General features: G+C 58.8%; 2 protein-coding genes across 4 annotated transcripts in view; one reads left to right on the top strand and one right to left on the bottom strand.

Annotated features, from left to right (window-relative positions):
- Nucleotides 1–27455, bottom strand: part of SORCS2 (sortilin related VPS10 domain containing receptor 2) — a 506781-nt gene that overhangs the window by 272858 nt on the left and 206468 nt on the right. The window lies entirely within an intron of this gene.
- Nucleotides 1822–16470, top strand: PSAPL1 (prosaposin like 1). The gene is given in 9 exon segments (XM_059924319.1): nucleotides 1822–1880; nucleotides 2859–3004; nucleotides 4757–4878; nucleotides 9015–9101; nucleotides 9228–9338; nucleotides 9428–9490; nucleotides 14713–14984; nucleotides 14986–15110; nucleotides 15113–16470. Coding segments are annotated over 9 exon segments (2343 nt in total).

Raw genomic sequence — 27455 nt, 5'->3', positions numbered from 1 at the left:
CCTCCAGGACTGTAAAGAGATAAGTTTCTGTGCCCAGTCTATGTACCGTTATAGCGGCCCCAGAAAAATGATGCAGCACCTGAAGTGCGTGTGCTGAGCGCCTACACTACCAGGTGCTGCTCTGATTGCTTTACCTGTGTTCACTCATTTCATCCTCCTGGCAATCCTATGAAATAGGGCCTGTTATTAACCCATTTTGCAGAAGCAGAGACTGAGGCACCGAGCAAGTGAGTCACTGGCTAGGCACTGAGGATAAAGAGATGGCCATGACATTGCCCTGCCCTCAAGGACCTCGATGTCCCATCCAGGAGTCCGGGGTGTGGACAAACAACTAGCAGTGGCTCAGGGCTGGGTCAGAAACTGCACAGGTGGGGCCATCGTTTGGGCTGAACCTAGAAAAGCATTTTAGCTTTTGGCAGGCAGAGGGGGTGGCGGGTGGAGCCTTCCAGATGGAGGCACAGCTGGAGCCGAGGCTCAGCAGTGCTGGGTGCATGGCGTGTTAAGAAAAAGATGCCAGAAGGAGCCCAAGGAATAGACTCTTGAGGTTAACCCAGAGGGGCCCCCAATGCCATGGCCAAGTGTGCACACGCCGAGAGTTTTGGGAGAATCCCCTCTTGTGAGGGAGGAGGAGGTGCTGTGATGTCTAGGCGGGGAGTGTGGGTGAGGTCTCAGCTGTGTCGATGTCATGGGGGCTGGGGAAAAAGGGGTGGGTGCAGGGGTCCTGAGTTGAGCAGGAATGACAGGGGAGGGGCAAGTTCCGGAGGGTGGAGCAGACTGTCAGAGCAGGGCCTGAAGGCGGCTCCTTCCACCCAGCTCCTCTAAGGTGGAGAAATGGGAGGCTCAGAGAGGCTGAGTCACCTGCGGGAGGTCACACAGCACTGGTGGCAGGGCCTTCCCATGGATGCCTGGGTGAGCCTCTTCTCTCCAAAGGAAGGAAGGAGAGAGCCCTCAACAGGCCCCACACCATCCACGCTGCCCAGTTCAGCTCTCTCTAGGACCTGTGCCCATTCCCCACCCCAACGCCCCAACCCAAACCCCACCTTCTGGCTTGGAATGTTCTCCGCCTTGAGGGGGAGAATGGCTCGCCTTGTCACCCACCCTTCAATCCTTGCTGCCATGCTGCTGGCTCCTTGGGGAGAGTAAAGGGAGGTGGTACATGCCAATCTGAGGGAGGCGGGGGCGTGAGCAAAGGGGAAAACTGACCCAATGGCCTGTCTGCCACTGAGGTTACCTACATGTCCAGAGGACGCAAGAAATTCCTACCTGGCAGCTCTGAGTAGCTCTGGGGGGTGGGGGCAAGGTTAGACACCTTGTTCCTCGGGGCCCAACTGGAAGCAGAGCATCTCCTTTTGCTGTCCCTCGAGAAGCCTTGAGCTTCCTGGGAAAGCACCCTTTGTGTCCCAATTCCTAGGACTTGGGATAACTAAGATGCAGGAGGAATCAGTTTAGGCAAACCAAAGGTCAAAACCAGCTGGTCCGGGCTGACTCTGGCCCCAGAAGGTCAGTTCTGAGGGGGCTGCCTGTGTGTTGGGAGACACCTGGGCTGACCATCCGGCCAGGGCCTGCGGTGGGCCAGGCTCTGGGCTTCCCACAAACGCCCTGCAAGGAGCACACTGGCCCCATTTACAGATGAGGAGAGTGAGGCCCAGCGTGACCAGGGGCCTTGATTAAAACCCACTGGTTGTTCAGAGCAGAGAGCGGGAGGAGAGAAGCAAACAACCCGAGTCAGGAGACAGACTCTGAATTCCAGCTCTGCCAGAAAGTCACCTGCTTCCCGGGCCTCAGTATCCTCACCTGTAAAATGGGGCTAATAACATCACCATGGCACAAGGCAGCTGCGAGGATGATGGGGAGGGCGTGGTCAGCGGGGCCAGCACCAGGTAAACCCAGAGGAGAACTGGCTGGCCGCTTTTCCCAGGTTCTGTGCCAGGCATTTGACCCGTTCTACTTTACTTCCTCCCTGCCACCCACCTGCCGCTGAAGAAACAGAAGCTCAGAGGGATCAGGGTTCTCCTGAGGCCACGCAAGGAGGGAAGGAGGACAGAGAGAGGGAGAGTGAGCTGAGAGAAGCCGAGGGGCCTCACGGCCTCCCCTCTGCCGGTCAGCTGGGCCGGTGGGCCGCCTCTCTGGGCTCCGTGCCTTGGTCTGGTCCCCTCACGCCCTGCACTCCTGCAGAGGTTGGGCCTGGGACTCACAAGGCCAACTCCACTTGCTCCTGCCCTCAGCCCCTCCGTGGCTCCCACTGCCCTGGAGACAAAGCCCAAGCTCCCCTCAGGGGCCGTCCAGGCTCGTCCCGACCCAGCCTGGTCACGGCAGCTGTGTGCACTGCTTAGCTGTCCACACCTCAGAGCCCGGCCTGTACTCTTAGGGGTGGGGACAGACGGGCCAGGGGGCTGGGGATTCCTAACGCCCCATGGTGGGTCCCACACAGGGGTGCCCTGTGGATATTTGTGAGTGGGTAGAACCTGGAAACTACCTTCCCTGTGCCTTAAGGGTAAACTGAGGCCCAGTGTGGGCCGTGGCTTGGCCTCCAGGCTGGTCTGTGGTGGAGCCTCCCAGCCGCCAGGCCAGGCTGCGTCTCCTGCTGAGACCTGGGTCTGGGCCCAGGTCACTTCATTCATTCACCCACTCACCTGGTCATTCATTCATTCATTCACTCACTCACTCGTTCCGTGGCTGATGGACACCTCCCAGGTCCTGGGCCCCCTCCAGGTGCTGGACACCCGAGAGGAGAGCCCTGCATGACTGGACCACATGTGTTGGGAGAAGCAGCGATGGATTGGATCATTAAGCAAACAGCTTGCAAACGTGGTGAGCGCTACCCAGCTGGGTACAGGGCCTCCAGATTGTGTAACTAGCTGTGGGGGGCTGGGGGCCCCTCACGTGGTGCGGGAGAACTTGTGTGCAGGAACCAGGCTGCTTCTGAGCAGGAATGAAGAGGAGATGGTCTCAGCTGAAGCCTTGTTCATGAAGCCCGACGCTGCTGGGAACCGCAGGGTCCCAGGCAAGGGCGGGGGAGCGGGAGGCCAGGGCCGCTCCCCCTGTTCCAGCCACGGTTCCTCTAGTTCTTCCCCTTGGCTGGGGAGGTGGCCTGGTACCCACCAGCGGGACACCGGGGAACCCAGCTTCACCAGGCGGGCCTCACGAGTCAGAGAAGACCCTTCGCCAAATCCCCCAGACACAGATGAGAACACTGAGGCCAGGGAGGGCACACAGGCCTGGGGTCACAGCCGGTCCGCAGGCCGGGCACCAGAGCCCAGATCCGTGGCTCTGCAGGCCCCGCCCACGTCCACGTGGGACCCTCCATCACCATGAGCAGGAAGACACAGCCACCCCATGCGTCCCAGGGGGCCCCGTTCTTCAGGTTGTTTGAAGGGTAAAGCGAAGAGCAAATGGTATTTGTTTAACGAATTTCAAAGATCAAGAATTTCCAGATGTTTCCCCAGGTCCCACCCCTCTGCCTGGCCCCAGGTGCCTCCCTCACAGAGGCCCCTCTGGGGGAGAAGGGGCGGCTCCCTTGGGACCCCTGGGCATGGCGGAATTTCTGGCTGTCAAAACTCCACAGGGAGGAGGCCGTCAGATTCCTGGAAAACTGGAGTGATTTTCCAGGCCAAAGACCGCCAGAGACAACACAGAATCCACCTGAGAAGCTTGACCTCGGGGCCCAGTGGGGGAAGGGGACGTGCAGGAGGCTCCAGGGGGCCTGGCGGGGAGCTAGCCCACCCACGCGAGCACTGACGCCTCAGGGGGTAGATGGACGGATGGATGAATCAACGAACGAACAAACGACACTGCCGACATCTACTGAAGGCCGTGCCCTACGCATCACCCATCTGAGCGAGACTCCGGGTCCCGGGGGGAATTATCACCCCACCTTACTTACAGGCAAGAGACAGAGGCACAGCACCACGTGGAAACTTGCCCCAGTTCACCCACCAGCGGGTGGCAAAGCAGGGATTTGCATCCTGGTCAGTCAGTCTGTACGAATTCTACGCTGCACTATTGTGCAGGTGCCGGGGAGGGGTCAAGGGAAGGAAGGAAGAAAGCGGGGAAGGGAGGGAGGCAAGCAAAAATCTTCCTTTGAATACATGAACTGGAAGTCCAATCTTTGCCTCTGCCGGGCTGGCATAGGGCTCTGGAGCACACCTTGGCCACATCCAGTGACTCAGGAGACGCTCTGTGCTCCGACCAGCAGTCCACCCCCAGAGGACCACACCTGAGATCCTGGCCGGCTCCCCACGCACGTGTACCGGGAGACCCACACAAGGCTGTTGGCTGTGGAACTGGCCAAAATAGCAAACAAAGTGGGAGGAACGAAACACAGTGTCCCTCTGAAGGGAAACAGATCGACTGTGGGTTATCCATACAACGGAATCCCACCTATCAACAGGGATCCATTTCATAAACACAGCACGGAGTGAAGAAGAACAAGCCACAAGCAGAGACATCCAGCGTGGGAGCACTGGTGCCGATTTAAGGCGCACGACGCAACGCCATCCTTTGTTTATGGACACAGACAGATGTGGTGAAACCATGAAAACACGGGTGAGGATGGAACACATCAGAGTGAGTGCGGGGGTCACGTGGGCGGAGGACGGAATGCACTGGCTGTGTCTGCAGTGCTTCACTGCTCTCAACAACCTGCAACACGGATACAAGACGTTAACATCTGCCTAATGTCCACGGACATACAGGGGTCGGTGACATGGTTTCCCATGGCCTGAACTGTTTCATAACTGCGATGTTTTAATGTTAGGATCCATCTTTGATGGCAGCAGCGTCTTCCTGGCAGGTGGCAGAAGCCAGGATTCCTGTCCTGAGCCTGCTTCCCTGGATGTGGAGCCCGGAGGACTCCAGATGCTGGCTCTCACTGCCATGGTTTGAAGTCCACATTCCCAACATGTGGAATCATTTACTTGTCAACCGTGCGTCTATCCCTCCATGGAAAATAGAACATTTTCCAAGATGGGATTAACAAACAAATTAGCAGTGACAGGATCCAAGATGATGGCTGAACCTGAGGAGAGTGGTTCGACCTCTCCAAGCCTCAGTTTTCTCATCTGTGAAATGGGTGAGAATGGACACTGCGATACTGCCCCACAAGGTCGTCCTGGAGAAGCGGTGACCGTATTCAAGGGGTGAGCAGCTAGCACAGGGCCCTGCGTGTCCTAAGTGACCAATTAAGGGGAGGACAAGCCACCGCGAGGTGGGTCCCATGAGCCGGAGCCCTGGGGACATCAGGCCCCAACAGTGAGCACTGTCCATCCATCCGACAGCCCCTCTGGGGGCCCAGAAAGGGGGCTCTCAGCCAGGCCTCTCCGTCCAGGTTCGTCAGTTGTTTCACAGACCCACCCTCTCCTTCCAGAACGAAAGGGAAGCTCCTCCTGCGGCATCGGGGCTGCTTGGAAGGGGCAGGGACAGTGGCTGGCAGCCCTTCCACCAGTAGAGGAAGTGCCTCGCTCCCCCTCCTCTAAGGAGGGGTCTTCTGGCCGTGCCCTGGTGAGCAGGGCCTGTATGCCCCCAGCCAGCCAGTCTCCCAGCAGAGCCCGGGCCTGTCTAGCCCCACCCCACCCCCAGAGCAAGGCCCTCCTGTGCTCAGTAGCTCCCATAGCTCCCCAGTGCCCTGCCAGACCCTTCTGGATGGGAGAAGGAGAGAATGACCTGGATCAGGAAGCCTGGGGCCCGTGCCTGGGAGCGTTCGGCCCCGGTTTCCTCAGCGGGAGGACCAGGATACCCTAATCTCTGCTCCACACCCCCGGCTGCCACGGGATCCAAAGAACCCAGTGTGCGGAGAGAGGAGGAAGGTAGAGGGTCCCCAGGGAACCAAGGCCACGGGGCCTGGGGACTCAGAGGGCGGCTGCCGGGTGCAAACCCTGGCCCCAGCTGTCTCTGTGACCCACAGGTTCTTAAACCACCAGATCTCACCTTGAAATGGGGCAGGCACACGCCTCCCTCCGGGCTGCGGGGAGGACTACCCAGGGGCGTACCTGGGCGGGCTCAGCACAGCACCTGGCGCAGGTAGGCCCTACACAACCCCGTGGGCAGGACGGCAATCCCACAGTCCTACATATGGAAATGGCAAAAGCCCTAGAATAGACAAAACAATTTTACAAAAGGAGAACTTTAGAGGACTTATACTGCTTGCTTTCAAGGTCTACTATAATCAGGACAGTACGGTATAGACAGGAGAATTGACATATGGATCCGTGGACAGAACAGACAGTCCAGAAATAGAGCCACCCATATATGGTCAATGGAGTTTTTGACAAAGCTGCAAAGATAATTCAACGAGGAAATGTTAAAATGAGGTCATGCCGGAATAGGGTGAGCCCCTATCCAATATGACTGGTGTCCTTCTAAAAAGGAGGACATCTGGGTAGACAGGCACACAGGGAGGAGGCCATGTGAAGATGGAGGAAGAGATGGGGGTGCTGCTTCTAGAAACCAAAGATCGCCAGCAAACCCCCCCAGAGGCCAGGGCAGAGGCCCGGGACAGAGGCTCCCTCACAGCCTCAGAAGGAACCAACCTTGCAGACACCTTGATCTTGGCCTTCTGGCCTCCACAACTGAAGACGATAAACTTCTGTCGCTCAAGCCCCCAGCTTGCTTTGTTATGCAGCCCAGGAAACTAACACAAGGACGGATGGAGAGGATGCCGCAGGCTGGGTTCCAATGAGAGAAGTCGGGTCCTTCTGGGAGGTGGAGAGCTGGGCGGAAGTGCAGCCATCCCACAGTCGAAATCTTCAAAGCCCTTCCACGCCCCCCTCCCCCATCAACCGTGGCTCCTCTCCACCATTTGCCTGGCATATTCTCAACCTCGGAACCTCAAAGACCACCCAGAGGCTAAGACGTCCAGACTTTCACGCTGGCCTGGACCTCCCCACTGAGCCCCGACTGCCTGTCCCAAAGCTGCTCTCACCCTCGTCACCTCCATCCAGAGATCACCATTTGCCGTCCCCCAACCCACCCCTCTCCTCCTGGGAGGAAGGCCTCCCCCCATCCTCTCCTCCCCTGTCTCACCACCCCGGGCGAAGGTCCCGTCCTCAGTGTCCCTCCCCTATCCTGCACGCCACGCCCTGGGTCAGGCACCTGCCTCTCACCTGGATGTCACAACAACAGGCCGACAGGTGTGCCTGCCTGGATCCGCCTCCCCCAGACCAGCACCCAGCTGCTCAGGTCAAACATGTGGCTGGTCCCTGGCTCCTCCTGCTCACGTTTCACATTCAAACCGGCAGCACATCCTGTTGGCTCTAACTTCAAACAGATGCAGAATCCATGGCCACCACCCACCCCTGCCACTCAGACCCTCACCTGGATCTCACCTGGATCACTGCAGTGACCTCCAACTCTTCCTGACCGGTGTAGTCTCCTTGCTGTTCCTGCACCCACCTGCCACAGGGCCTTTGCACAGTCCCTCTGGAGCATGCTTCCCCCCCCCACCTGGTTCTCAGCCACACCTTCTCAAGTTTTTACCCTGATATTGTTGAATCACTGATCACCCCCACTTCTGACCCCTCCCCAAAGTAATTTCTCTCCCTCTCACTCATCACCTCTTTCCATCTTACACCACCTCCTTATGTATTATAATTGTTGTTTAATTTCTGCTTCCTCCCACTAGTTCCAGGAACATGGGGTTTTTCTGTCTGTTTCATTCATTCAAATGTCCCCAGTACTTGGAACAGCAGCACTGAGCCCACAGTAGGGGCTCAATACACAATTGCTGAATATGCACATGAAAGTAAAGCAAAATAGACACGGTGTGGCCCGTCTGCCCTTAGGATCTTCTTATTTTCCCTCTTCTAACAGAGTAAGAGGAACTCTGCCCACATCACCAGCCTTCTCCCTGCGCCCGTGAGGATGAGATGAGCTACTTCACCTGCCGGGAAGGCCCTGCCAGCTCCCCCAGGTGCCCCTCCTGCAGCCGCCACCTGGGGCAGCCCGGCTGAGTGGGGCTTGCTATGTTAAGACCGTCCTGGAGCTGCAGCCTGGCCTGGGGAGGTGGCACACGCCACCGGGCGGGAGGGTGCCTGCGGGAAAGTACCTGTGCGAGCTGCAGGATGTGTCAGGAGGAACAAGGACTCAGGGGGAGGCGCACAGGACCACCCCGAGCTGCTGGGCACAGGGAGACACTCAGCCAACACCGATGTCCTGGGCCCCCGAGGGAAGGTCTCCGGGCTCTGGAGGCTTGTGTGTCGAAGGCCCTGGCCATCAGAGTCCCAAACACTTGTGTCTACACCCGCCCCCCATGCTTCCTGGCTTCTCTGGCCTCCCTTCTTTATGCCCACCCACCCTGGGGGCTATGTCTTCACAGCCTTCAGACAGGGGTCCTAAGTGCCTGGTGGTGGAGGCCACTGGGGCTGGAAGATCCAGTGCCTCCCAAGGCTTTTGGGTTGTAGGGACCAGGAACTAGGGGCTGCCCTTCAAAGGCCCCTGCCGCTCAGGCCTGTGTGTCCTGGAGCCGAACTCCAAACCTACGAGACTCGCCAGGGGCTCAGAAGAGCTTCACAAACGCGTCCAGTGGCTGGCGTGTCGCAGGCGCTCCACCAGCACCCGGGCACCTCGCCCCAACCCCAGAGGCTCTCCGTGCAGGGGGGTCTCTGCCCCAGGCTGCCCAGGGCCAAGGCTGGATCCAAACCACAGCCAGTGTTTAAGGTCAAGGTCAGCAGTGCCCAGAACCCCTCTGCTGTGGATGGAATGAATCGTGTCCCCTAAAAGACAGGCTGAAGTCCTAACCCCAGGACCTATGAATGTGACCTTATTTTGGAAATAGAGCCTTTCTAGATGTAACTGGTTAAGATAAGGTCACACTGGACTCGAGTGGGCCCTCTCTGATGACTAATGTGCTTATAAGAGGAAATTTGGACAAAGAGACACAGATACAAAGGGAGAAGGCCATGTGATGACCGAGGCAGAGATTAGAGTGACGCAGCCACAAGCCAAGGACACCAAGAAAGAGGCAAGGAAGGACCCCTCCCTCCCCCCCCAGCTCGGCCCTCCCAACACCTCATCCTCAGACTCTGGCGGGGGCCGTGGTCTCTTCCTCGGTTGTTACTGTGAAGCCGCGGCCCCAAGGGGGGCTCTCTGAGGGCAGCCAGTCCCCGGTGGGCATGTCAGGTTCAGCTGGAGCGGGAGATGCCGAGCCCGCCCGCCCTCCACATCACGCGTCTGTGAAATGACGATCGCCCTGTAGCCTCTAAGTCCCGGGAACCACCCCTCCATCCCTCCAGGAGCACGTGCGTCTCAACGTGAGGGGCGGCGTGGGCAAGCTGACCCCATCCGTGGGAGTTGGGGGCACAGGCCTGGCTGTGGGGTGGGCCCGGCTTCCCGGGGGCTGTCTGGTGGGCTGGGGTGGTCTCCTGGAGGAGGCCCTGACCCTGGCCTTGGGCTCCCCGCCCATGCCCGTCACCTGGGCGCCCTCTGTCCCCAGACCTCCCAGAGACGGTACTTGGGTCAATCCGACCTCCACTTCTCGGAAGCAACAACGGCCCTTGTGAGGGCTCCGGAGGCCCAACCGCCTCACACCCTCGCCTCCTGGCCTGGCCGCTGAACCCACAGGAGCACGCACCCACCACCGGCCTCTGCCCCCGCCACGCCTCCCCCCTGCGGCGTTTCCCCTGGGTGCTCACTGTATCCAAGCGCTGTGCTCATGCCACCTTCCCAGAGGGGCCACGCGGGCCGCCCGGCCGCAGGGGTGGCCAGCCCTCCACTCCGGTTTAGGCTTTGTCCCACCTTCCTGCATAGAAGTCATTTCCACCTGGCATTAGAAGGGTCACTGGCATTTACTTGTCCATGGTTTGTCCCCAGGACCCGAATATCCGCTCCTCGTACATCTCCTTCCGTGTTAAGCCCCAGCTCACAGCAGGGGCTGCAAAAATACACGGGAAATGAGTGATTTCATGAATCCCACCCCTGGGTCCCAGCATGGCCGGGCAGAGCAGGTGGGTTCTGGGCAGGGACAGGAATGTCACCCAGAAGAGGCAGGAAGGGCCGAGAGGAAGAGAGGTGGCCCTGGGAGGGGCGAGGGGGCGTCAGCATCGGGCAGGGCCGCGGCAGAATGAAGGGAAGGGCTGGGAAGAGCGGGCACCGCTGTGCTCAGAGATTCCAGAACACGGGCTGGGGAGCTCCGCCGGGCTGCAGCCTCTGTCACTCTGCGTGGGCAGAAGAGCGAGCAGGTGTCACCATGTACCTGGGGACAGCTCCTTCCGGCCCACACGGCAGGGCGGCCTTGGGGGCTGGTGGTGAAGTGGCGGCCAGAGAGGGCTGGGCGAAGTGCTGAAAAATGGGCCGTGTTTTCTGTCCTTTGAGGCATCTAAACCTTCCTGATTCCCTCCCTCTCCAAGCTGGTCCTCCTGGAAGCAGGCGGCCAGCAAGCTCCATCCCCACCTCCTGTGCGTCCCCTCCTGACCTTGGTTCTACATAAGGGTCCCACCCACAAAACACCCCCCTCTCGCCCCCCAATCCCAGTGGGACCAGGCTTATCTCTACTTGGGAAGAAAAAGTAAATCACTTCCAGAGAAGTTTTTTTAAACAAATGGAATTTATACAAAATACAGCAGTCGCTGCCATTTGTTGGGCTGTGGGTGGAGGATGAACGCTGGTCATGTGACTTCCAGCACTTTCTGTAGGGTGACATGAGAGCCGTGTGGAGCAGCGCTGCCGAGGTGACAGGGCCTGGGGCCGCCACGTCAGTGCCTGGTGCATCTGCTCAGCCCACACGGGCCCCGTGCCCCAGGACGCGCAGAAGTGCTCCAAGAATGGTGGACACACATCAGAGACGCACAGGCAAGCTCAAAGGGACCCACTGATCTGACCTGAAGCATCAGAGAAATCTTAGTCATGGATTACAATCTATTAAATAAAATAAACATTCACGAGTCCACATAGGAAGGAAGGAAGGGAGGGAAGAAGGGAGGGAGGGAGGGAGGGAGGTAGGAAGGAAGGAAGGAAGGGAGGGAAGAAGGGAGGGAGGGAGGTAGGAAGGAAGGAAGGAAGGGAGGGAGGGAGGGAGGAAGGAAGGGAGGGGAGGGAGGAAGGGAGGGAGGGAGGGAGGAAGGAAGGAAGGGAGGGAGGAAGAAAGGAAGGGAGGGAGGAAGGGAGAGAGGGAGGAAGGGAGGGAGGGACGAAGGGAGGAAGGAAGGTAGGAAGGAAGGGAGGGAGGGAGGGAGGAAGGTAGGTAGGTAGGAAGGAAGGGAGGAAGGAAGGAAGGAAGGGACGGAGGACGGAAGGAAGGGAGGAAGGGAGGGAGGGAGGAAGGAAGGGAGGACGGAAGGAAGGGAGGAAGGAAGGGAGGGAGGGAGGGAGGGAGGAAGGAAGGAAGGGAGGGAGGAAGGGAGGAAGGAAGGGAGGAAGGAAGGAAGGAAGGGAGGGAGGGAGGAAGGGAGGTAGGAAGGGAGGAAGGAAAGGAGGGAGGGAGGAAGGTAGGAAGGAAGGAAGGGAGGGAGGGAGGGAGGAAGGTAGGAAGGAAGGAAGGGAGGGAGGGAGGGAGGAAGGAAGGAAGGGAGGGAGGGAGGAAGGGAGGTAGGAAGGAAGGGAGGAAGGAAGGGAGGAAGGAAGGGAGGGAGGACGGAAGGAAAGAAGTGGGGGAGAGAAGGAAAAACTCTTTTTTACAGAAGAATTCCAACATAAATACAGAGGGAAGGTGGGGTTAGCAAATGATCAGTGATGCTAACAGTGGATAAACATTTGCTGAGAACAGAATAGTTACATACTCTCAAAGTACCTTTCTAAATATTATTAATTACAAAAAGAAACAGTAACTTCACAGAGGAAGAAACAGGCAGATCTTCAGCAAGTGACCCCAGATCAGCAGTACTGTGCTGGCTCACAACCACCCTCCTCACGTGGCACACAGAGGGATCCTGCCACATCTGACTGCGAGGAAACCTGGGCAGACCCAAGGGGAGGGCATCCTGCAAAATAACCCGCCTGGACTCCAGTGTCACAAAAGACACATGAAAGCTGACCGAGGAGCCGTGGCGAGCACACACAGCCCGTGACCCTGGAGCTGGGACACGGACACAGAGCAGACCTGGGGCCACTGTGCAGTTTGAACATAGGCTACAGGTTAAACAATAATGCTGTGTCAACATTACAATCCTTGATGTTGATAAATGCACTGTGATTATCTGAGAAAATGTGCTTGTCCTCAGGAAAGACACACTGGTAGTTGGTTGTAATGGGCCACAATGTCGCCATACTCTCAACAGGTTAGGAAAAAAGTATCTGTAAATATAAATGCATGAGGACGGATGGGTGGAAGAGAGGAAAGCGGGGAGGGGAAACCACAAAGCCAACGGGGCAAACACGCCTCAGTGACGGGTGGCCAGGAGTTCCTTGCTCTATTTTTGCAATGGTTCTCTAAGTTTGAAATTACATCAGGATAAAACATAGCCTCCCCCAAACAAAGCACACGTGGAGCAACCAGAACTCTCCGAACGCTGCTGAGTGGGGACCGGTACAACCACCGTGGGAAATCCGTGTGTCGGCATCTACTGGACGTCTGCCCGCTGACCCCCGCAATTCCGCTCCTTGAGAAAGTCCAGCAGAGATGGGGAGATGCGCGCCCCTAGATGTGCACAGAGATGTTCGGAGCGGCACCGTCCATGCCAGCCCCAAACTGGACATGACTCAGATGCCCACGAGGGTAGACTAGATTAATAAACTGTGAATTCACCCAACAGATTCTGCACAGAAATGAGGACCCGCCCAGCAGCTCGGAGGGATCTCATAGGCGCAATATTGCACCGAAGAAGCCAGACACGAACCAGTCCGCTTCCAGGCAGGGGTCGGGGCAGGGGTGGCCGGAAGGTGCGCTGGGGGCTGCCTGGAATTGACACTCTGTCTGGGTCTGCGTGCTGGCTCGGTTTGTGGACCTTCACTGAGCTGAACACTTACAATCTGTGCCTTCTCCTGTATACATACAATTTTTTAATAAAAATGTAAAAATTAGAGGGAGTTCCCTGGCGGTCCAGTGGTTAGGACTCTGCACTTTCACTGCCTGTGGCCCAGGTTCGATCCCTGGTCAGGGAACTAAGATCCCGCAAGACGCACTGCACGGCCGTAAATAAATAAATGAATGAATAAATAAATAAATAAATAAATATTAAAAAAAAAATTAGAAAGCCCAAGAGAAAAGTTTCCTATATACTTTTTAAAAATAAAAAACAATTCTGTGTTTCATCAGTGAGAAGGTTCTGGGCCTCTGGGAAGGGCAGACCACAGACTGGTCCAGGCCACGGGGCAGGGCCTCCTGCCTGCCGGCTCCAGTGCCCACAGTCCTCGTAGGATGCCAGCGGGTGCTCTGGAATCCCAGGCAATGCCCTCAATGAAAAGCAGGCACCCGGAGAGTGTGTTGAAGTGCCTGTCCCAGGCAACAGGAGACGGGGCACCCACACCTCCAGCCCCACCTTTCCGGGTGAAACCCGGGAGCTGGGCAGCCGCTCGCCTTGGCTCACTTCATCCCAAAGGCCGTCCCTCCTCTGGTCCAAAGGAGCCACAGTCCTAGGGCTGGTGGGAAGAGCTCAGCAAATCCTGCTTTCCATATGCACTTCCCAGCCCCCGCACCCCAAAGGAAGGCAAATGGAACCAACCGGTCACATTCCTCCACCGAGGCTGCTGCAGGCCCCAAGGCCTGACCCACATAGCTGGGGGTGTGGAATGCCCCCTCTGAACACTCAGAGCCCCAGAATCTGAGAGATGGCACCACGCAGGGGGCTCACACCCACCGAGGGACTCGGGCGGCCCCAGGGGAGCCCCTACCCCCAGGCCCCTGACCCGTCCACCCCTGGGAAGGCCCCATGGGAGCGTTGAGCTGTGTGGAAATCAGGCCAAAGGCAAGGCTAGCCCCGGAATTCTCCATTTTAATGAACAGGTCCAACTCAGGACACCTGTGTGTATCTCCCCAGCGCTGACTCTCTTGCTTGATAATTCATTTAAAAACTAAGGAAGAAAAATAATAAGATAAAGAGTGACACAGGAATGAAAGAAATTCCTTTCGTGTATGTGTACTTTCAACCAGCACTTTCATATCAACTGTGGACCAGCCCACATTCAGCCAAGTTTCCAGAAGGAAGAAACTGACTGGGCCCAGGGACCCGTTTTCTGGTGGCTTCCTCACACGTGGCTATCCTGGGTGGCCGATGGGTGCTCTCATCACAGATGAAGCCGTGCGGGTCCCCCACATGGCATCGCCTGCCAGGGCCAGGAGCAGAGCCGGCCAGGCAAGTCATTTCAAGGCCAGATGTAGAAAACAGAGCTTCAGTAGTTGGTCAGTCATTAAATTCACTTAATCTTCTGGCATCAAAAGGACAGAATGCCTTTACGGACTTCCCAGAGGGGGACAAAAATTCCCCCAAGGGTCTCACATTCTAGGAGGGGACCCAGCCATGGGGACAAATCAGGATGGGATGAGGAGTTGTGGGGAAGAGGGCAGACGGGCTTCTAGGAAAGGGGTCTTGGACCTTTGAGTTGTGCTTCATTCAAAAACGAGCTGGGTTTTGGAAGATGAGTGAGAGTTTATACCGGGGGAAGAGGGAAGAACGGTGCTCCAGGTAGAAGCGCCCTGCACCAGGCTGTGGGGATTCAGGGAATCGGGGTGATGAGGCAGGCTGCCGGGAGGGCGGGGCCGCCCCGTGCCACTGCTCAGGGGCCAGGCGGGACCGCTGGGTTCATAGCAGCAGCCAGGAGGACGGCAGTGGAGCTGGCCAGTGACAGAGCATCAGGCTCTGGGCGCTGCTTCTCCGGCCCAGCCTCCTGGGCGCCACCCCGGCCGGCTCCATCTCTGGCCCTGAGGAGTGTGCAAGGGCTCGGCGGTGCGGCATCGGGACCTGCAGGTGGCAACGAGGTGCGGGCCGGTGGGGCGGGGGGGGGCACTGCCGCAGCACCGCCTGGGGCCAGCCCTCCGCCAAGTGCCTGCCCTGCGCCGTGTGCCCGGACGTGGCGGCCGCTGCCAGCAATGCACTGAACCCCGAGGCCATGGAGACCGATCCTGGCTGTGGTGATGAAGAAGACTCCGAGCCAGGAGTCTTCGGCCAAGTGCAAGGGGACGGTGGACGCCCACGGCTCGACCATCCTGAGCGTGCTCGGCGGGGCCCCGGGCAGCGCCCCGGCACAGGGGTGTGCCAGCCACCGCGGAGGCTACCGGCCACCCCGCGACCGCTCTCCGAGGAGGACACATCCGAGGTGGTAGTCCCATCCATGGCCAGTGGGCCCCTCAGCTCCCGACCTCCACGGATTCCCGTGAGCACAGGGTGCCAGGGCTGTGTCTGGCCGGTCACCCGGCTCCGGGACACCGTGGGGCCCAAGCTGTCCAACCGGGTGGAGGTGACCACAAGGGAGCAGTGCGAGTCCCTGGGGCCGGGCCTGACTCTCCTCTGCGAGGACTACATCTGCCAGCTTTTTGCCCCTCCCGAGCAAAGACTGAGGCTCGTGCCGCCAAATGAGACCTGCAGGAAGGAGGGCTTCTGTGAGGAGCCGAAGGAACGGGCCCACCTGGCTCACGCAGCTGCTGTGGACGGGGTCCCTTGGCTGGCGCTGGCGTCGCCGAGGAAGAAGGGTGAGGTCCAGAGGAAGGCTGGCATGCCCTGTGAAGTGTGTCTGCAGGTGGTCCAGAAGGTGCTGGAATCCAACAGCAGCAAGCTCGTCAGCCGCGCCCTGGAGCGTGTGTGCTCGGTGCTACCCGCTCCCGTGGTCCAGAAGTGCGTCAGCTCGGTGGATACCTACGGCCCTTCCTTGGTGGAACTCCCGACCAGAGCCACCGCAGAGAAGCTGCGCACGTGCACGCGGCTGTACGGCAGATGGAGGCGGGCCTGGGCAGCCCACGAGGGTCCTACGACGCTGCCACCGCCCCCGCTGGGAAAGGAGAACCAGGGCAGCTTCTGCAGTGGAGGCAAGTGGCTTCTTGGCATGTCCGCCCACAACCTGCAGCAGCAGAGCACCAAGCGCCGCGTCCTGAGGGCCTTCAAGGGCGTCTGCCGCATCCTGCCGCTGCCCCTCATGGTACAGTGCGACCACCTCATAACCGATTGCCAGCCCGTGCTCATCGAGACCCTCGGGGAAACGATGGACCCCACGGCCCTGTGCGCGAAGATGGCCTACCACGCTCCCACGGCAGCGCTGCTGGGCACCGACCGGAGCATCCTGGCACCGAGCTTCTGGTGCAAGAGCCAGGAGGCCGCCGAGACGCGCTGCTCCGCGGAGCACTGCCAGAGCCACGTGTGGAGAGAGACGCCCTCCCCACGCTGGAGAGCACGCGTGACCACGGCCGCCCGAGACCCGGCGCCGGCCAGCACCCCCCACCCCCGGGAGGCCCTCATCTCCCCGAACCCCACAGGAACCCTACAAGGTGGATCGGAGCTAGCTGACTGCGCTGCCGCCGCCCAGCGCACTGCCCCGACTCTCCATCCCTGTGCTGTGGCTGACGGTGCGTGGGGCCTGGCGCTGGCCGCTGGGGCCCCCTCTACACCTTGCTGACGGGTCCTGACCGGGGTGAGCAGTGGCAGGGCCGACTGCGGGTGGAGAGGGGCCATCAGGGATGGAGGCCCATCCCCCTTGTCACACAGCTGGGAGGGTGGGGCTTGGTCTCACCCATAGGCACCACCACTTGCTCAGGCCAGACCTCACCGCTCACTGCTCAAGCTGGGGTCCTGGGGGTGGCCGCACAGGTGCATACGATGTGTGAGTGTCCGTGGGCCTTTCTGGGGAGGACGCTGGGTCTTTGACTAAATGCTCCAAGGGGTTCTTGGGCTCAGCGCTGTCCTTCTGACGCCCCTGCCCACCGCGGGACCCTACCCCTATACCCCAGACTCTAGGCTGCCCTGGTGATAGGCGGAAGGAAAGCCTGTGCTGTGCTCTAAGTAGGGAGAGGAAAATGTAACATGTACGAGCCCACGGGGACAGCCCAGGGGGTCAGGTGATGGTAGGCAGATCCCTCCACCCGTTGGAGCCTCAGTTTTCTAATCTGTAGAATAGGGGTGATCACACCTGTCTCATGGGGATGCTGAGGCAGACCACTAGAGGAGATGTCCATGAGCTTCTTTCCCCCAAAGAACCAGCATCCATCAGTCCGCTGGGGCCAACAAGACCCAGCTCAGTGGTCCCCAGCAGAATCTGGCTGTGCACGTATTGAATAAACTGCAAGCTTCCTCCAAATGGCACGTGCTGTGTTTTCATTCTCATGAAGCCCTGGTCCACGAGCTACTGCAGCGCCCCCTCTTTCTGGCCTCGCCCAGGCGTCTCCTCCTCCAGGAAGCCTTCCTGAGGCTCTCAGCCCAGTTTAGGCGCCCGCTGTTGTTTCCCCTCATGCCATATTGTCATCATCGGTCCCCCCAGCACACTGTGAGCCCCTCTGGGGTGGCCACGGGGCGTGACCCCTACTGTGTCTCATGCCCAGCACAGAGCTAGCACACAGTAGGTGCTGAAACATTCGTGGGACACACGAGTGTTTCAGTTGAGGCCTGGCCTGGAGAGGCCCAGTGGTCACTTTCAGATGAATTCCTCTGGAGGGAGAGGGGTGCCCAGGCCTGGGTTAAGAGACCTGAGTGGGCGCTCTTTTCTGAGAAGGCACACCTGAGCTCTTAGGTAAATCTCCTGGGCCCCAGCAATTGCCCCAGGAAGACAGGTGCCCTCGGCCTGAGTTTCCAGACTCAGTGCTGGTGCTTGCTGGCTGGGGCTGGGCCCACTGGTCCACTGGTCAGCCCTGTCCAAGTCCAAGAGGAGGACCCCGTCCAAGATGGTGATTGTACTGGCCCACGGACCTCAGGGCCCGGACATGGGCAGGAGAAGGCAGCTCATGCCAGGTTCCCAAACACGATGCCTCGTGATGGAGGGACTTGGAAACTGCTGGACTGTGCACGATTCACATCTCCGGGAACAGCCCTAGAGGCTGCTGGTCTGGTGCGTGTCCCCTCTCTGGAACAGGACGGGACTGCAGTCCTCCTCCAGCCTGGCTGGGGGACACCTGCTGACAGTTGTACGGCAGATCTCAGCTTCCTGGGACATCACTGGCCACACACGGCGGCCTGTGAGAGCCCAGGAGGGGTGAGCACCACGTCTCACAGGTGCCCCATCCATGCAGAGCTGAGATGCCATCCCATCACCGTCCCCACAGCCCAAAGCGACCTGAAGTGGGCAGTCAGGGCAGGGTCTCCACATGCCCCTCCCTCTGCCCGCCCCACACCCAGGGCTGGGAACCATCTGCTCCCACCAACCCACTTCAGAGCTGTGACTGCACGTAAACCCAGCCATACACTCGGGCAAGCTGGTCATCCAAGGACGGTGACCACCGATCACCTACCGAGGGCTTCCCACCTGCCCCTGCGGGGCACTGCCCCGAGAGCTCTGCCTGGCTTCACTCCTCACCCTCCACAACCACCTTGAGGGAGGCACCATTATCACCCCATTTCATAGAGGTGGAAACAGGGACCAGAGAGGTTCAGTAACTGGCCCAAAGTCACACAGCCAGTAGGCAATGAAGCCAGGAGTCCAGCCCAGGCAGGAGCAGGCTCCAGGGCCTGTGTTCCTGACCCTCACAGCCACTGGTGGAGTTCAAGGCCTGACTCCACCAGTCCATGGCCTCTGCCTCCGTTTCCCATTCCTGAATGGATGCTCCCACCTCCAGGGTCCTCAGCAGGACCAATGACAGTGCAGGAGAAGGGTCGGCTTGATGGATGCACCGCCAAGGATGGGGGCTTTAAAACCTCTTCCTCCCACCGGGCACGTCTTTCTGCGTTTCTAGGTTGCCTCTTAAAATGTGCTTCATTGTTTTCTTTTTGCAAATCCTCCTCCTAAGACGCACTGAGATTTCTCGATCGGATACGGCTGATTTACTTTCCCCGAATGAGCATCTTAGCCACTCTCTGCTGTTTTCTTATCGTTTCCCTCATCAAATTCCTTTTCGATTAGAAAGCTGGGGGCCGGGTAAATTAGCTGATTGCTGCTGCTGAGGCCGTGAGAGCGAGCGCGCAGGGGCGCCAGGATGCCTGGCCGCGGGGAGCCCGCCAAGGTCTCTGCCAGGCGGATGGAGGGCACCAGGGGAGTACTCGCTCAGCCTGGGCACTCGTGACCTCGCCATCACCCGCAGACCTCTAGGCACGGCGTGTGTTGTAGGCGTGTGTCTGTGCACACACTCACGTTTGCACAGACGTTTTGTGCAGAGCCCAGAGTCACGGCTGGGCCAGCCCCATCTCACCACACCCCGGGGGGACGGTGGGGAGCAGGCCAGCCCTTCATGCTCCTTCCTCTGCCTTAATCTCCTTGTCTGGAAAATGGCCCCAGCAACCCCAAAAACGAATCCCGGCAGTGGAAGTGCATCACAAGCCAGCCCCCTGGCTCGCTGGGACCAGTGCAGTAGACACCACCAACCCGGGTCTTGCTTCCTCCATGGCTCCGCCCCACCCCATCTGTCCTCATCCTCATCTCAGTGACCCAGGCCTCTGCGAGGGTCCCTCCCTCCTGCGGAACTCCGTCCCCATGTCACCTCCCAGTGAGGTCAGGTCTGGTCTGGTCCCCAGCTCGACACTTCCTAGCCCTGCTTGCAGCTCAGCTTCTACCTTAGCTGTTACCACCCTGGGACCGCCTGTTGATTTCACTTGCCTATCTCGTCTGCGGTTTGCCTCCCCTCGGACAACATGACCCCCCAGGGGGCAGGGATTTTTGCCTCAGTGGGCCTCGATGTGTTCCCCTCTCCCAAGACAGAGCCAGCTTAGAACCGGGCCCTGCGTTTGTCGGGTGAATTAATGAACGCTACGTGACCACCATCTTCAGCCTAAACCTCCCTCTGCCCTGCCCTTTCTGGGCAGACCACCAGGGCTGAGCATCTCCATGAAGTCAGGTGGTCCTGAAAAGGCCCAGCCATGGCCAGACCCCTCAGGTATAAAATATGGACAGTCCATCCTTCAATGAATGAAAGTGAATCAGTTCTGCTCCATCCCAGCTGCCTTTCCAGGGACCCTATGAAAACAAGAGTATCCTCCATGGCCTGGGGGAGGCCATGGCCAGATGGTCTGCATCCCAAGGACCCACGGCTGACAGCTGGCCCGGGCCTGGCTGTGCACAGGAGCTTGCTTCCTTCCCAAGCAGCCCTCCAAGCAGAGCCCCGGGTGAGTGTGCCCTTGCCACCCTCTGCCAGCATCCGTACTCATCCCCAGCATGACGGTCACTGTCAAAGGCTGCTGGGTCCCTGAATCCGGGCACACTCCAGCTCCTGGACCCTCCCCACCTTCCCACCTTCCCACCTTCCCACCCACCACTGCTATCCCCACTTGTCCTCACTTAGACACTCTGGCCCATCCCACCCCCGCAGGAGCTCAGGGGTGGTGACAGATGGTGGCCCAGGGCCAGAGGCTACCCTGGACTTGAGTCACTGTTAGTTTTGCTTCACTCCCTGCTGGGTTCGAACGCTGCTGAGGGAGGGATGTTACAGATGCCCAGCCCAGCAGGCTCAAATCTCTGTGGTCCAGAAAGGGATGGGGTTTTATCTGGGCCCTGCCATGGGGTTCAGGCCCCAGGCTGAAGCTCCGATTGCATTTAGGGTCTGGCTCCGATGCAGGGGCTGGGGTGAGAAACAGCTGCATCCGATCAATCAAAGACCCGCAGGGGCCTGAGTGCCCCGCTCCACACACACGAGGATTTGCTCTTCCCTTCCCAAGAGGCCCCCGACACTGACACAGCTGCCCGTAACACTACCCTGGAGACCCAGTCTGTGCCAGAACTCGCCTCAGGACAGCCAGGACTCTCCAAACCCAGGCGCTACTGTAGAGGCCGCGCTGGCAGCAGGCAGCATCCGTCATGCCAGGCCCAGAAATGGCCCCATTTCCCCCAGCTCCTATCACCATGGAGACCTCCCTTGTCTGGACGGCCCAGCTTCCATGGACCAACCCCGCCACCCTGGGAAGGCTGCCCTCATCACCCCGTTGCTCTGAAACCCCCCAGATTCACCGTGTCCCCACTGTCATTGGGGCCGGGCCTGACTTAGCACAATGGGACATTTCTGGAACAGTCATGGAGTCTTTGGGGCCACTCGGCAGAGCAGAGAGAGCGCAGGCTGTGCAGAGGGGCCCGTTCAAGCCTGGCTTCACCACTCACTGCTGTGTGACCTCGGGCAAGTTCCTTAACAAGTCTGAGCCTCAGTTTCCCTGTGCATACAACTTGTATAATAAAGGTACCCCTCCCGTGGCATCTGCTGGAGGATTTATAGAGGTACCACGTTGGAGCTGGGCACACATGGCTGCAGATGCCTGTGTTACCCCATCGAGTTATGACACCAGCCCCTGCCTGAGCCGAACGTTTGCAAGTTCCTGCGGCTTGGAGAACACCGGAACTCGGGCCAAGGCACGCCGCCCAGAGGGAAACCCGGGCCCGAGTTCACCAGGTTGGCCTTAGAGAATCTGTTGGTCAGATGTCCTGGCCACTCCCAGAAATCCGTTCCACTGAGTCAAGTCTAAATGCTGAGGTTGGCTGGGAGATTCTGACGGACACAGGAATGGTGGGTAGTGGGAAAAGAGAGAGAGGAAGTGAAGGAGACAGGGAGACAGAGAAGGAATCTTCCCGTCTCCGTAAAGTAGCCTGTTTTCCCTCCAGAAAGTGGCACCTGCCACACTTTGAAAGCACATGCTTGATAACTGACGCCCGAGGGCCTCGCTCAGGTCAGCCGTGTGTGCTGGGAACGTCCTTTCCAGAGGAAACCCCGGTGGCAAGGCCCGCACAGCCCTCCCAGCTCTCCACTGGCTCGGGGCCACCCACCGGCCGGCCCCGGGATCCAAGCACGTGCTCGCTGGCCGTGGGAAAAGATGCCCCGGGAAGAGCAGGGTCGACCCTGAGATCTCTCCCTGAGATAAACTGGGCGCTGGTCCCCAGCCGCAGGTCCGCAACCATCTTCCCGGGTCTGCAGCCAGACAAGTGAGATGCTTCCTGCTGAGGGGTAACAGCTACAGTTCGGAAAACCACCACGCTATGCCTTCCTGGGTCCCGCGGGGCAAGGGCAGGGTTGCCCCGCTGCGGACCTGGGCTGTGGGCCCGACTCTCAGGACCGGACCACCACTCCTCCGTACCTCAGTTTCCCTTCTGTAACCGGAAGAGGCTGGATGAGATGGGGACAGAGCACAAACACCCCAGGGCCCGGGGGTGGTAGACAAAGGCCGAGGCTAGGCCCCTTGTAGGGGGCAGCCCCGCGGCCCGGGGAGGACGCGGCCCATTTCTCCAGAGGTCAGAGCGCCAGGCTGCCTGTGGGAGATCTCGAAATTCTTCAAGACTGAAAGCTCAAGAGTCTTATTTTAAAGGCCCCTTCTGGCCAAAGCAAACATGCCTGAAGAGGAGGCCTGGCCCATAGGGCCCCAGCACATGACCTCCACAGGCCAAGGGTCCCCTGCTGGAATCCAGCACCCGGCCTCCTGACAACTCCTTGAGGCTCAGAAGCCCAGCCTGTTTCTTTCTTGTTTTTAATTGAAGTAGAGTTGATTTACACTGTTGTGTTTAATCTCTGCTGTACAGCAAAGTGACTCAGTTATACACATACAGACACTCTTTTTTTTAATATATTCTTTTCCATTATATTCGATATCCAGCCTGTTTCTTTCTGATTCCTCATCCAGCCCCTGAAGGCGCTGGAACCCCTCTGGTGTCAGGTTGCTGACGGGAGGGGATTACGTTTCACGGAGCCATTTATTTAGGACAATGGGAGTGATCACAATGGAAGGGAAAGCTTCATTCCCCCAAACCAGTTTCTCAGGTTGACCTTCCCAGGGGAGGGGCTAGATTAGGAAACCAGGGACAGCAGAGAGGGAGAGAGGGGCCTTCCAGGGGCTGTCTGACCTAAATGTCACAGGGATGGGATGCAGAAGCTATGTATGTCGCCCAAGGCCACTCTGGCCAGTACCGGGGGTGTCCACACTGTCACTCCACAGCCATCCAGGCACGGAGATTGGGGGCACCCAGCAAAACTGAAAACACAAGCTCCAGCATCACCGTGCTGGTTGCAGGCAATGTTAGTTTAGCAGAACCTGATGCTCTGGAATGTGACCCGATGAAGAAAGCAGAAGAGGGGTCACGGCGGGCCTTGGAATCCTCCACGCAGGGCTCCACCCTCACCTGCGCTCCCAGCCCCCAGGCTCCTGGGCTCAGCCCACATGGGGCCAAGGTCAGGGGCAGGGCGGGGTCTGTTCCACCCTCCTGCCGATCCCACACCCCACGTGGGCCAGACAGCGCCCCGCCCCAGCTGTCCGCAGAGACAGCACCTGCACCTTCAGGAGGCGGGGAGCGTAGGGGCTGTGGTCTGAGGTCACTTACACCCCGACTTCGGCGCTGGCTGTGATGGGCACTGGCCGGTGACCTTCCTGGGACAGGTGGGAACCACTTACCAGGTCTCGTGTGCACCCCTCAGGGATGACGCAGCAGTGGTCCCTTGCCCTGCTTCTCCTGCTGAGACCCTCCCGGGAAAAGCCATCACCCACAGGGGCTGTGAGCCGAGCAGCTGCCGGGAGCCAGCCCCGCTGGGGTGAGGAAGGGGGCAGCCAAGAGGAGGGGCTGCTACAGACGTGCTGGGGGACTTCGGGCAAGCCGCTGGATGGCTCTGCTTCCCCACCTAGTTCAGAGGGCCGTGTAGACCCGGGTTCTACAGCCAAGAGGCAGCCTCGGCCTCCACACTGGGCAGACAGAGGCAGTGAAGCCAAGAGAGGGAAAGGGACATCTCGGGGAACCACGGCACTCTGGCCAGGAGCTCCCAGGAGCTCCCCAACCCTTTCTGCCCTTGGCACTCCTGCTGGCAGAGGGTTTTCTGAAGAGGGGCGCGATCGTTACCCCACTGTTCAGAAGAGGGACCAGGGTTTTCTGAAAAGGGGCGCGATCGTTACCCCACTGTTCAGAAGAGGGACCAGGGTTTTCTGAAGAGGGGCGCGATCGTTACCCCACTGTTCAGAAGAGGGACCAGGGTTTTCTGAAGAGGGGCGCGATCGTTATCCCACTGTTCAGAAGAGGGACCAGGGTTTTCTGAAGAGGGGCGCGATCGTTACCCCACTGTTCAGAAGAGGGACCAGAGGCCGGGTCCAGTGCCCACCACCGCCTCCTCACACACAGCTGGGAAAAACGTGAGGCACCAGGGTTACCGGCCAGGGCGAGAGGGGACCAAGGTTCCTGGGAAAAGCCAGCGACATCCCGCCTGCTCAGCTGGGACGGCAGCAACCTACCAGCCAGCTGTAATGGTAGACCTACAGACTCCTAGAAGGCTGGAGGGGTCCAGAATCTTCCTAAACGACAGGGTGCTGGTGCCAGCTCACACCAGCTCACACCAGTGAACCAGAGCTGATGGAGCTCATCTCCTCCCAAGGCTGTGTTCAGTGACTTCCTCCTGGAAGCCTGAAATCGACCATGGTGGGAAAATTTACACCGTGGACACCGGCAAGAACTTCACATTAGGTGGATTTTTGTTTTGCTTTGTTTTCTGTCTTCTTGGAGTGATGACTGTTAAACATTTACCACTGTTCCTAAAGCTCCAGAATTCAAGAACCGAAGCCAGCCTCACGGCCCTGAGATACCTGCCCGGCCTCTCCAGCCTTCCTGACTACTGACTCTGCCCAACACTGGGCGAGCGTGGGCGCTGGTCCCAGGCCCAAGGCAGACCTGCCCCTCCCCGCCTAGAGCAGCTCCCAGACCAGCCAAACAGAACTGCCAGTCTCTCTGCTTTCAACTCCCCGGGTGGACCTCCTGTGTGCCAGGCACCGTTCTAGGCACTGGGACACGTGCGTGAACCACACAAGCAAGGCCGCTGCTCCCTAAAGGCTGCTGCCTGATGGGGGCAGACAGACACGCCATCTACGAAAAAATAATACCAATGTTTGGAAATGGAAATTTCATTAAAATAATATCATCACAAATAACGCACTGAAACCCTGAGAGATTATGATAAATGCAATGCAGAGAAAAGAGCGGGGAGTAGGAGCATCTAACGGGAAGAGCTACTAAACAGAGAGGGTTGTCAGGGGCGGCGGCTCTGGGCTAACATCTGGCTAACGGGAGCCTGCTATGTCCAGGGAAGGGTTTCCAGGAGAGGGACGAGCTGCGGCAAAGGCTGGGGAGTGGGAGAGCGGGCCGGGAAGGTGGGTGTGGCTGGAGTGAGTACCAGGGCCACGGGAGAAGCGACCCAAGAGGTAAGAGGCATTCCTTGGGGGTCCCCGTGGGATGCAGGGAGGGGCTGCAAGGACCTCCAGGTGTGATGGAAAGCAGCGGGTCGGTTATAAGCTGGGCAGTGATGGATCCCCTTTGCTCTGTGAAGCTCACTTTGGTGGCGGGTGGACCCTAAGGGGGAAGGGAAGGAGCAAGGGGGCCAGAGCAGTGGCTGGTGCAGGTGTCCAGGTGCTGGAGGTGCCATGGGGACGGAGGGGGCGGGGGTCCAGGTTCGGGATATATCCTGGAGGAAGAGCCAACAGGGTTTGCTGGTGGCTTCGATGGGGAAGAGATTTCAGGAGGATGTGAGTCTGAGAAAAGGTGTACAGAATGGTCCGAGTCCTAACACATCCTAGTCCTAACATACAAAGGGCCTGGGGCAGGAGCACAGATGGGGGTTGGGGGCCACCCACTTCTCCCCCCACCCAGCTCTGTCCTGCACTGCGAGGGACCTTGGGCACGTGTGTGGACTGCAGCCCGAGCTTCCCCTCCGCATCCACACACAGCCATCCCAGCCCCCTTCCCTCAGGAGGGCCGGGGGAGGGGCCTGCCCTGGCTGCGGAAGGGGGCGGGGCCTCCACTCTCCCAGGGCTGCAGGCTCTGGGAGCAGCACATCCCCTTGGCCCGTGGGACCCTCATCCTGTGGGAGCGTGTGGCCTGAGGAGGCCCCGAGAAGGGTGCTCTGAAATGAAGGGGGTCCTGGCCGCCAGGTCTAGTGGGGGTACCAGAGGTGGCACAGTCCACGGCGATGAGGAGGTGCGGGGCTGAGCGCAGGTCGGGGGATGCGGGGCAACGGAGTTCGGTTCAGACACATCGAACCAAGGTCGCCTGTCTGATCAACCTTCACAGTTTGGTGGGCTCCGTCTCCAAAACGAGGGGTGCAGGAAAAATGATGGAAGGTGCCATCGAACAGATTGGTCCTTCATTTCACAAGTGAGGGGTCGGGGGTCAGTGAAGTCAGTGAGTGGCTGAAGGTCACATGGAGGGGGAGAGTGACCTTCGGGTCTGCCCCCCTGCCTCTGGCCGCCCTCTCCTGCAAGCCAGCCCTGCCCTCTGGATGTCCTTCTCAGGGCAGCAGGAGGACTCAGGCCATGATCTAAGCTGCACAAACACCCAGGGGACTGGAGGAGGCCAAAGTGGGGACAGACTCAAGTGAGGCCTCAGCAGTCGTCCAGCGGAGAGATGATGATGGCACAGACGAGGGGGGGGACACAAGAGATGGTGACAGAGTCTCCGGACCCCTTGAGAGCCATGGCTGTGGCTAGTCACCCCGCTAGCCCCAGGACCTGGTGGGCAGAGATGCTGGGCCGGTGGCTTTGGAGACCACATTCACTGCACAAAGGGACTGTCAACTACAAATTGGCACTCGCCACTGGCACTTGCCATCTACCTCTACAAGGATTAAACTACGTGCTGCTGCAGCTTCTGACCTTCAACACCCGCTGAAAGGAGTTCAGGGTGGAGAGCAGGAATGAGGCCCTCTGTGCTCTGGGAAAAACTGGCAGAACAGGTCTTCAGATAGTTAGATATTCTCAGGAGATGATTTTATGAGCCCAGTTCTTGTATCTCCTCATATCTAGAAAAGCACTAAATTCCTTCATGGTGACGTCTGTTCCTCATGACTAGCAGAAACCTTCTGCAAAAAATATGTGCTTGATTGCATGTATTCCCCCTTCGCCAAAATCACAGATATACTGACCTTCCCCCCTACCTCTTTGGAGCAGTTTCTCAGAGCTATCTGAAATGCTGTCTCCCAGGCTATAGTCCTCATTTTGCCCCAAATAAAACTTAACTCACAGCTCTCACGTTGTGCTTTTGTTTAAAGTCGACAGGACTCAGGCGTGATTCAGTGACATCCCCTCCACACTGCCTCAGCCAAGGGCAACAGTGCTGCTTAAAAAAGGACGATGACATAACAGCCAGTGCTTCCTACGAGCCAGGCACTGGGTTACATATTTTCCATCCATTACCTCACTGGACCCATTTTACAGAGGGGGTAACCTGGGCTCAGAGAGGGGAAGTGACTTTCCCAAGGCCACACAGCTAATAAGACAGAGCCAGGAGGAACTCATCTCGGGCCTGAAAGCCTGGGCTTTAGCACCTCTCGTGCAGTCTTCGGGGGAGAGAAAGCTGCAGAGGAGCTGTGAGAACAGGGCGTCTCCTGGGAAACGTGTGACATAGTGGCGCAGGGCAGGGGCTGTTCCCTCTGACACACCACCGAGCCCACAGCCCTCTGGGTGCCTGCAGCCAGCATCCTGCATGGGGACCCAGGCAGAATTTCAACTTCACATACCGTGTAGGCC

This window comes from Balaenoptera ricei, chromosome 5, assembly GCF_028023285.1.
Source record: "Balaenoptera ricei isolate mBalRic1 chromosome 5, mBalRic1.hap2, whole genome shotgun sequence".
Classification (NCBI taxonomy): domain Eukaryota; kingdom Metazoa; phylum Chordata; class Mammalia; order Artiodactyla; family Balaenopteridae; genus Balaenoptera; species Balaenoptera ricei.
The sequence above is the reverse complement of the archived record's forward strand: the minus strand, read 5'-3'. Positions and strand labels throughout refer to the sequence as shown.